General features: G+C 44.2%; 1 protein-coding gene across 2 annotated transcripts in view; it reads left to right on the plus strand.

Annotated features, from left to right (window-relative positions):
* IL13RA1 (interleukin 13 receptor subunit alpha 1) overlaps nt 1-10,668 on the plus strand; it is a 56,090-nt gene extending 45,422 nt beyond the window's left edge. The window contains exon 11 of one of the 2 annotated variants that reach the window (XM_045995094.1): nt 2,140-3,212. In XM_045995094.1, the coding sequence (XP_045851050.1) occupies nt 2,140-2,211 (72 nt within the window). In that variant the 3' untranslated portion in view covers nt 2,212-3,212. Of the gene's footprint in view, nt 1-2,139; nt 3,213-8,266 lie in introns of those variants that run through there. The other variant, XM_045995093.1, reaches the window with a different exon arrangement.
* Nucleotides 10,669-10,964: the final 296 nt, after the last annotated feature.

Below are 10,964 nucleotides of genomic sequence, written 5' to 3' on the forward strand. Positions count from 1 at the left end.
GAAGCAGCTTGTTAGCTGGGAGTCAACATCTAGATACTGCTGAATTGTTTCTTTCTTCTTTTTTTTTTGTCCCCCTCACTTCACTATGTATCTTTAAAAACTAGGAACGCGAGAAAAAGAAAAGAAAAATGAGGACCGCTTTCCTGCATGAGCAAAATAGTGTGGCTGTCCTTTTAAAAGTGATTCATATCCCTTAATATTGTCTAACACTCACCGTACTGCAGTTTTTCCAGCCGTCCCCCAGCTGCGGGGGGATGGGTCGGATCCAGTCGTGGCACCATTAGTGACGTGAAGATGGAGCACTGAGTGTAGGGTGGTAACAGGATGTCCCCTCCTGACCCTTGACACTTTAGTCCCCCCTCACCACCTGAAGACAGTCCGCGCAGCGCTGGGTTAGCGCCCTGTCAGCACCTTAGCTCAGCTCTGTAGCTCATGCTCTCTGTTGCCATTGGTCTCCTGCAGTGAATCAGTACTTTCAGCAGGCTTTCTGAAGTGATGATTTTTCTCCTCTGTCACCTAATCTACATTTGTAAGCTGCCCCTTTTCTCCAAAGCAGGGCTTTGAGTCAGTAACTTGGCTCTTCCGTTATTCTGAAATTCTCTCTGCTAAGAAAGCAGGTAACCTGTTTAGTTCTTTGCCTTTACTTCTCAATTTTTAAAGGGAGGGGTTGGAGCCATAGCCATGTTAAATGGCACCACCTTCGTCCCCTTCATACCACATTCAGCTGGTTCTTTTTTTTTTTAATTGAGTAAACTCTACCCCCAACGTGGGGCTTGAACTCACAACCCCCAAGAGTCACACGTGCTACCAACTGAGCCAGCCAGGTGCCCCTCAAATGGTTCTCTTTTTTTTTCGCTGCATTGATTTTTTTTTAACAATTTTATTTATTTATTTGTCACAGAGAAAGAGAGATCACAAGTAGGCACAGAGGCAGGCAGAGAAAGAGGGGAAGCAGGCTACCTGCTGAGCAGAAAGCCCCATGCAGGGCTTGATCCCAGGACCCTGAGATCATGACCTGAGCCAAAGGCAGAGGCTTAACCCACTGAGCCACCCAAGCGCCCTAGCTGCAATGATATTTAAGGCATGACGATCTCCAATTCATGTCGTTCATCTTTCCATTGGGGATATCGATCTGAAGAAAACCAGGGCATGTAATCCGTTGACTTATATTCCTACAAGAGGCCGCTGTTTCACCCAGTGCTTGGGGCATGAAATCCACTTCACTTCTATGGAAAATTCACTGTGGGAACTAACCAGACCTTGAAAGTATTCTTAAATGAACATTTAGTGTTCCGTGACACCACGAAATTTGTTTATTTCTTTAAACTAGAAGAACCTGTATTGCCTGCTGCTCTTCTAGGATTAGATGACCAACAACGAAAAGCCAGTCATGTTAGCCTCCCAAATGCTGTTTTTTTCTTTTTTTCTACCTGTGATGTTTTTCATCTTTGGCTATTATTCTGTTGCTGATTACCTTTTTTTAAAAAATTGGCAGCGTGAGAATTGAATTACAGATGGGTAATTTTGTGGATTTATTTTTCTTTCGGCAAGTAATTTGGAAAATATATTGGCATAGAATTCACGAAGTTGAATAATAGGTCAGAGCATTTGTTCCCTTTTCTTACACAGACGTATTCATAGAGGCAGTCCTCAGGAAAAGGCCACAATGCTGATGATGAGTGAAAATGAGAGTAATCTGGGTTTTAGAAATGAAAAAAGACAATTGAAAAAAATTAATATCTCTTGGATATCATTTCTGCTGCAGGGCTCACCTCATTAAAATGGATTTTTTTTTTCCTGTCCAACCCAGCTAATCATTGGGTCTAACGACTAGAAACCAATGAAGGTGTAATGTTCCGCATGCTTTTTTAAAACTTAAAATATTTTTCTTTTAAAAGCAACATGGATTTATTATAGAGAAATGAGAAATACAGATCACCAAGAGAGAAAAATAAAGCTGCTCTTCGTCCTGTCACCCGGACATAACCATCTCTAAGGTTATGTGAGCAGCATAGAGAAATGGGACTTTTAATGACAAATGTAGTTACAATGACAACAGTAATCATAGTTTGTACTTAGGGAATTTTTGCTGTGTATCAGACACTCTTCTAAGCACTTCCTTCCGTAATTTGTCCCCAGCTCGCAGTCGGTCTTACCTCCAGCACACAGATGAAGAAGGCGAGGTCCCACGGGCGAGTAGGTGTAGCGTGATCACAACACCAGAGCTAGCATCCACACTGCCCGGATGAGAGTCGGACGTGGCACCTGAACCCAGGCGTCCTGATCCTCCCGTCTGGACCCTAAGCCAGTCATAGGATATGTTTTAATTAAATGCTTATATTTAATTTTATTTGAATGTAACAGATGAGAAAGCAACAGGAGGAACTGAAGAAATTTCTGAATTTCTGACAAATTATCAAATTAGTTTTGATGATTATTGGAAAAGGCCATTTTCCCGTATGTCTTCCCTGTTCCCTCTTCATTTTTGAAGCTTTCCAGTGTCTGCACCGTCAGTGCAGGTAACTATTGCGTACCATAGTGTCTCTCTCAGAGCCCTCCTGATGTCGTAATTCTGTGTGGGTGTATGTATTTGATGCTTACTGCCTGTCTTCATGTTCATGTCTCTCCAGTCACTTTGGTTGTTTGAAGCTCTAAACGTTTTCTCAGGGAGGATTCGTGGGACCAACATTTTCTGAATTATTTACACGTTGATGGAGTCTGCTGCATTAATAATTGAAAGTCATTTTAGCTAGATATAAAATCCATGGCTCACATGTTCTTGCCTTGGGTATCTTAAATGTGGCATCCATTTTCTTCTGGCATAAAATGTTGTCGAAGTCTGCTGACAATATAATTTTCTGTGTTAAAACCCTTGGTCCTGGGGCACCTGGCTGCCTTGGTCAGTGGAGTGTGCGACTCCTGATCTCAGGATCTAGAGTTTGGGCCCCACGTTGAGCATAGAGCGCACTTTAAAGACAAACACTTGGTCTTTTCTGTCTGATTGTCAAAAGCTTTTTTTTCTTCCAAGTCCAATAATTTTGCCAGAATATGTCTTGATGTTGTTAGTCTTCTAGGCTTGATTTCTGAAGTAGATGGTGTACCCTTTCAGTATGTCGTCTTAGATTTTTTTTTTAAATTTCAGTAAAAATATCTGGACTTCAGTTATTCCGTTCCCTTGTTTTCTTTGCCTGTCTTCTGTATTTGTCACATCCTCTTGAATAATTTTTATCCACCTTCATTTTTTTTTAATTTTATTTTTTTTATTTGTTTATTTACAGCATAACAGTGTTCATTGTTTTGGCATCACACCCAGTGCTCCATGCAGTACGTGCCCTCCCTATTACCCACCACCTGGTTCCACCTTCATTTTTTAAAGATTTTTTAAAAATTTATTTATTTTAGAGAATGTGTATGTGCACGTGTGTGTGCATGTGAGCAGAGGGAAGGGCAGAGGGAGAGAGAGCGAGAGAATCTCAAGCAGGTTCCCCTCTGAGCGCGGAGCCCAACTCGGGGCTGGATCCCAGGACCCTGAGATCGTGACCTGAGCCAAAGTCAAGAGTCGGGCAGTTAACCAACTGAGCCTCCCGGTCTCTGGGTCAGTGTGGCGTCATTGTGCGTCAGTTACTCCTCAGAGTGGAACTTGGCCCTGGAAGAGAGCTTTTGATGGCTTTGCGAGTTCATGGGGCCCAGGCTGCTCCCAGGCTCCAGCATGGACTCCTCGCACTGTCGCCATTTGAAAGGGCAAACCCTTGCCGGTCTTAGTTGTTGTACGTAAATTAGCTTGCTGGGGTTTGAGTTATTTTAGAGTTCTCAGATCTATCAGATGTCCTGCCGGTTCCTTCTCCGTACCTCCTCCTTAACTGATCCCATTGTACTCTTGTGGCTGTCTCTGCTTTGGCCACCCATTCATATTTCAGGGCTCACGGGGGAATCATTTCGATCTGGTTCTGTCGTAGATTGTGTCTGTGGACTGGGCAGTTGCTCTCCTGCTTACCCTGGTTACCTTTCCTATTTGTGTTTTTTATGGTAGCATTAGGGGACGTTTAAAACCTGTGCTGCTGGGGTGCCTGGGTGGCTCAGTTGGTTAAGTGTTGGGCTCAGGTCATGATCCCCGGGCCTTGGGATCGAGGCCTGCATCTGGCTCTCTGCTCAGCGAGGAGTCTGCTTCTCCCTCTCCCTCTGCCTGCTGCTCCCCCTGCTTGTGCTTGCTCTCTCTCTTTAACTCTGTCAAACAAATAAATAAAATCTTTAAAAACAAAAACAAAACTATGCTGCCAACCACTACCTTCCCCCTAGGATTTCTCTGTAAACTACAGACCATGGGCCAGATCTTGTCTGCTGCTTGCTTGTCTACAGCCTACAAGCCAAGAATGGTTTTTATATGTTTAAATTGTTGAAAAGATCTAAAGAAGAATATTTTGTCTTAGCACATGAAAATTATTTGAAATTCAAATGTCAAGCATCCATAAAAGTTTTGTTGGCAGATAGCCACACCTGTTCATTTACCTGTTACCTGTGGCTCTTTCCATGCTGTGACAGCAGAGCGAGTTTTGGGGACAGAGACTCAAAGCCGAAAATATTATCTGGCCATTGACAGAAAAAGTTCGTCAGCCCTGGTCCTATAATATGCTTTTTAGTGGCTATATAGTATTTGCCATTGTGTGAATATATCATAACATACTTTACCAAGTCCCTATTGTTGGGGCATTTAGATGAGTTCTAAATGTCATCATTATAGGCATCATGTCATAGCTATATATATATATATATATATATATATATATATATGTACATTGTACATTGACATATACATATATATATGTATTCTGTTCTTTGGGTGGGATATAGTGTTACAGGTAAGATTGCTGGATCAGAAGAGATTAATACTTTTTAAATTCTTTGGTTAATAGTGACAAATTGTCATCCAGAAAGGATATACAGGCTAAATATCTATTAAGGATACCAATTCAGTAAATTATGGTGCATTCATGCAATGACGTATTATGCAGAGGGTAAAGAAAATGAGGTAGCTCAATTTTACTGGTATGTAAGAATCTGTAATACATGCTGTTAAACACCCTGGGTACAGATAGAGTATGATTCCTTCATATTAAGGAAAGGGGGGCATTAAAATACATTTAAATTTTTCACAAGAAGCATAGATTATAAGTAGGTTGTATGTCTGAACGGTGCTTCCGTCATGCTTTTGCCAGCCTGAGTGTATCTTTTTTTTTTTTAATTCTTTCCAATTCACAGACGAGAAAAGGGCATCTTGTTTTCATTTTATGGATCAGCTTTCATATTGTTTTATATGTTCATGGGCTTGAATTCTTTTGTGAAGTTCTTGTTCATTGTCCATTTCTTTTTCCCTGCCATATTCATGTTTTGGAAATTTGGTAGTTTGTAAAGCTCTTTTTTTTTTTTAAAGATTTTTATTTATTTATTTATTTGACAGAGAAAGAGAGAGCACGAGAAAAGGAACACAAGCAGGGGGAGTAGGAGAGGGAGACGCAGGCTTCCTGCCAAGCAGGGAGCCTGATGCAGGGCTTAATCCCAGGGCCCTGGGATCATGACCTGAGCCGAAGGCGGATGCTTAATGACTGAGCCACTTTGGCACCCCTAAAGGTCTTTTTTAAAATTATTTATTTATTTATTTATTTATTTGGGGGAGAGAGAGAAAGAGCCCATGCACGGGGAGTGCTGAGGGGCAGAGGGAGGAGGGTTAGGGTTAGGACGCTGCTCTCAATCCCAGGACCCTGGGATCATGACCTGAGCCGAAGACAGACACTTAACCCACTGAGCCAGCCAGGTGACCCCATAAAGCTCTTTTTATCTATCAGCTGTTAATCCTTTGGCTTGTTGTCTGTTTGCCTCTATGTAGTATTTAGGGTGATTAATGTTGTTTTTCTTTTTTATGCATTCAAATCTTCTGTATTTTTTGTGTGTAGGAAGCCTTTTCCTGTTTCAGATTGATGTACTTGTTGCCCAGTATATTTTTCTAGTTCTTACTTGATTTTGTTTTTTACATTTAGGTCTTTTATCCACAGGGAATTGATCCATGTGGGCCATCAAGGAGGGTTTAACTTTATTTTTCAAATGCTTAGCCAGTTGTCTTAGTGCCATTTATTGAATAAGCCATTATTTCAAGGTTATGTAATTTTTTCAGACTGTTTTTTATTAGATCCTGTGCATTTCACATTTTCAAAAGCCAGGTTTGTTGATTTCTGTAAAAGACACGTTCTTCTTTTTTAAGTGCATAGTTATTCTGCGCGGCTGCACTTGTAGCACAGGCGTGCGCTTTTGTCGCTGCTACTCACGCCAGTCACCATCGAGAGCATTTTCCTCGTCACCATACCCTTGCCACCACTCATCTGTTCCTATCCCTAAGTTTTGCCTTTTCCAGAATGTCTTATGAATGGAATCACCAAACACATAGATTTTTGGAGTCTGGCTTATTTCATCCAGCACGGTGCATTTAAGAGCCGTCCGTGTTGATGTGTGTATCCATGGCTCATTCCTTTTGGTTGCCAAGCAACATGCCGTGATATGGCTGCGCCGCAGTTTATTTAACCATTCGCTTGTTCAAGGATGGTGGGCTTGTTTCCAGTTTGGGGCTTTTATGAAGAAAGCTACTATAAACCTTCATGTGGGGGTCTTTGTGTAGACACAGGTTTCCATTTCTCTTGGGTGGATACTTGGGCGGGGGTGCTGCTGGGTCACAAAGTCGGTGTCCATTTCATTTTGTAAGGACCCGTGGTGGCTGTGCTAGTTTGCATTTCCACCAGCACTGCCGGAGAGCACCGGTTACTCTGCAGCTGTGTTAGCACTTGGGATTGTCAGTATTTTTTTTTTTTTAATTTTAGCCATTCTACTAGGAGTATGAGGGTTAACTCATTTATTTAGAATAATTTGGATATTTGAAGCAGTGTCTCTCAGCTCAACCCTGCCTGTGCTCTCCAAGACTGGGATGCTCCCGACCTGCTCAGTCCATCTCTAACTGTATAGCTTGAGGCAGCGGCATAGTCGTTGTTGCTCTCGTTTCTGTTTTTCTGCTTTGCCTTTCCTTTCCGAGGCTTCTTGAACCAGAAAACATCCAAAGCAGAGAAAGAGCTTGGGAAAAATCTAGTGCAGGGGTGGCACACTTTCCCTGGAAAGAACCAGAGAGTAAATATTCTTGACTTACCCAGCTCTTTGCTCTTAGGGCAACTCACCTTTTGCCGTTGTAGCGTGAACGCAGCCGCAGACCACACAGAAACAAAGAGGGGTGCCAAGAAAACTTTATTTACAAAAACAGGCGGCCTGCTGGGTCCAACCCTTCCACCGCAGTTTGCTGACCTCCAGTTTAGTCCCGCAACTCTATTTTACAGATGAGGGGACTGAGCTCAGTTTCTGCCCTTTCCCTTGATTTCTGAGGAAAGAAGGCAAAGGCCAGGATATTGGCTTTCACCGTTAAGAGACGCATTTACGTTGAGTTCAGGATGAGCTTGCCTTTAAATGCATGATTCCCACTTCTTGCAAATGATGTCACATGAAACTGTCCATATAGGGTCTTTCAGAAGTTTTAACTGCACTAAGACCTCTTGGGACATTTTATATATTGCCATTGACCTCGATGCTGGTTGACTTTTTGAGCCTGTTATCTCTCTGGAGCGATGGGCAAATTGGAGTGGCAAGAAAATAAAGGTAGGAACAGTTAATGTAAGAAAAGCACGCCGCCCTTTTATTCTTCTTCAAAAGACTTCGTTTCCAGTTTCAGAGATGTCTGCATTTCTTTCTTTTTTTTTAAAGATTTTATTTATTTATTTGACAGAGAGGGATCACAAGTAGGCAGAGAGGCAGGCAGAGAGAGAGAGAGGAAAGCAGGCTCCCTGCTGAGCAGATAGCCCAATGCGGGGCTCAATCCCAGGACCCTGAGATCATGACCTGAGCTGAAGGCAGAGGCTTAACCCACTGAGCCACGCAGGCACCGGATGTCGGCATTTCTCTCTTGAGATAGCTGTCAGACATCATGTAACAATCCCATGCTTTCCCTTCTCCTTTGAATGTTAATTACCGATTGTTTCATTTCATGAATTGTTCAAATAGATGAAGATTCTTAGTCAAAAACAAACAACACAAAACAAAACCCCCCCAAACCAAAACCGTGGCAGGAAAACAAGCACTCATGGTTCCGCGCACACAAACCTAAGAATAATCCCTGGCTGCGGGATCTCAGGGAGAGAACATTGTTTACAAGAGTCATCCTGTGTGTTTTCCTTCCTTCCAGCACTGGAAGAAGTACGACATCTACGAGAAGCAAACCAAAGAAGAGACCGACTCTGTGGTGCTGATAGAAAACCTGAAGAGAGCCTCTCAGTGACGGGGATAATTTATTTTAACCTTCAATGTGACCTTGTGAAGATTCATCCCGTTCTGCATTTTGTTATCTGGGAACTCGTGAAGCGGAAACTGAAACCACTGGGCCATTTGCAAACAGGCAGCTCCAAAAGAACCCCTGCCTTTCTGTTGAGTCTGAGAAACAAAACCTGAGGGGCTCTCTGGCGAGTCCCTGTTGTTGAATTATAAAAGCAGACGGCCCTTGCGAAGGCTTCAAAGTCAGGGACAAAGCCAAAGGCCATGATGGCGGTAGAGTTCATCTTACCAAGGGTTGCAACAATTTCTGAGGGATCTGTGCCTGCTTTGTATTCTGTGTCCAGCAATACCAACTACGTTTGATTTGTTGTGTGAAGCGCATTTTGGGTGCAGTTGCTAATGCCAACCCGGAGTCACGGAGAACATCTTGCAGCCGAAATTGATAAAATCTCTTATCTGTTTGGGATCTCATGGAGGAATGTCTGTGGCTCTTAAATCTCTTAGCAGTCTGGAATCATCAGCCCCGTGAGCAGCAGTAGTCCCTGCTTTGAGAGGCCCAGGCATGGGGCAGGGGAGGCTCCTTTCCAAGCCCCGGCAGGCTCCCCCTTCCTCCCACCGCCCTCCCCGCCCAGCGGAGGGAAGGGGGCTCGCTGGGGGTGCGGTGGGCCGCCTGAGCCTTCTTCACCTCCACCGCTTGGTCAGATGTTCACCCTGTGTCCCTGCGCTCGGCCCCCAGCCCAGAGGCACTTGCTCGGGCGGGTGACAGTCTTAGCCGAGACTCCCCTGTTCTTTACTGCTCTGTCTCCACTGGTCAGTTGCCAGACCTTTCGACTCGCCAGTTCCCATGCCCAGTCTCCCCTGCCGCGCTCACCCACGTTCCAGGGCAGCACATCTAAGCAGGATGTCAAGCTGTGCAGAACACCTAGAGGGGCAGCGAGTAATTTGCATCTCAGGTAAAGTGTGGGGAGACTCAGAAACGGTGACTGATTCTTGCATGTTTTTGTAACTGCTGCGTGAGTCTGCATTTCTTGGAAGGTTTTTAAGGATTACTGTTTTCTCTCTGCATTTTCTGAACAGAAAGGAGGTGCAGTTTTCACTCCGCACTTCGCTCTTGGCTTCAGAAAAGGATAGTTAGGTCTTCCCCTTTTCCCTTCCAGCCCCAGCTGGTTATGAGTAGGTTTTGCTTCATATATGGATAGCATCTGAGGCTCCCACATTTGTATTCATTTTTTTTTTTTTTTTGCATACTGAGTTAGGGTTTCCTCCTCACCCAGCCCTCCATTGGACCCACTGAGATGTTCCCTCTGCTCCTCCTTCCTCCAGATTTAAAGCATGGAAGCGAGAGGCCCCCCTCACACACAGCCCCCCCACCCCTGCCCAGAGTCTCTCTCCTCATGCACACAGACTCCCGATTCTTGGTAGGTACTTGACAACTTGACACCTACAAGTTCTCCAGACACTCACCCACGGGCAGCGCTTCGATGTTGCGACTTGCCCCTCCCGCTCTTAGGGGACAGCGGGAGGAGGTCAGAGGTGCCTGTTCGCCGTGGGCTTGGGCCAAGGTGGCCACCAGCTTGCCCTGGCTCGTCAGAGGAAATTTCTTGGCACAGGTAGACATCAGGGTGTTGCCTCCCTGTGCCCTTTTTTTTTTTTTTGGTCAGATTGGGGTGGGAGACAGGCGGAGTGGGTGTCCCACCATGTTACAAGATTCTCTAGAAAGAATATTGGGTTTTCCTGTGTCTGACATACTCTCCCAGTCAAGTCTTTTATAATTCTGGAAAGCAAAACACCTACACGTCTCACCCAGGGCCATTTTTCCTGGTATCCTATTTAGATGGCAGAGAGGGAGAGGATGCTTTGGTATCATGATTCCCCAAGGGACGGCAGACGGTGACAGTCATAGCCCCAGAGTGGGGACGTTGCATTTGGTTTCCATTCCCTGCTTTGAGCTGTCAGATAGTCGAGGGAAAGCAGGCAGTGAATTACAGGAATATCTGTAGCTCTTCAATAGTCACCGAAAAGGGAACTTGAATATGTCAGTGGGATTTCTATCACCTGTAGGAAAGTGGAGGTTCCTTCGCTATGTTACGCCTAAACTATATGGATTGTGTTTCCCTCGGCCTTCCTAAGAAACCCACCATAAGGATGGTCATTCTTACTCTTTCGTTCAGATAAGTTTTTCCTCTCTCTGGGCCCTGAAGGGACACGTGAAACAATGTTAAGAATATTTTTGGTAATGCCTTCAACTAGGGATCATTTTGTTTAACTTCTTATACGAAAGCTTGAGTGAAATAAATACTGTCTTTTTGTACATTACCCGCATGTCTTCCTTTGGTCTTATTTTGGGGCAAAGCGTTGTGAGGAGTGGGTGGCGGCAGAATTGGAGTTAAAAGAATAAATGTTGTGGAAAAAAAAATCCAAGACGGCTGTTTTATCTTCTAGTCATTTCTCATAAGCTCCTCCGCTATGCTCGGTGCACCTGTGTTTTTTTATAAGAACATGCACCGAGCTTAATATCAGCACAGCCTGTGCCGGCCATACCTGAAGGGCCACAAGTACTTGATAAATTGTCTTTCTGATCATTCAGGGCAATACATGTGGGGCTGCTGCGG

This window comes from Meles meles, chromosome X (assembly GCF_922984935.1).
Source record: "Meles meles chromosome X, mMelMel3.1 paternal haplotype, whole genome shotgun sequence".
Classification (NCBI taxonomy): domain Eukaryota; kingdom Metazoa; phylum Chordata; class Mammalia; order Carnivora; family Mustelidae; genus Meles; species Meles meles.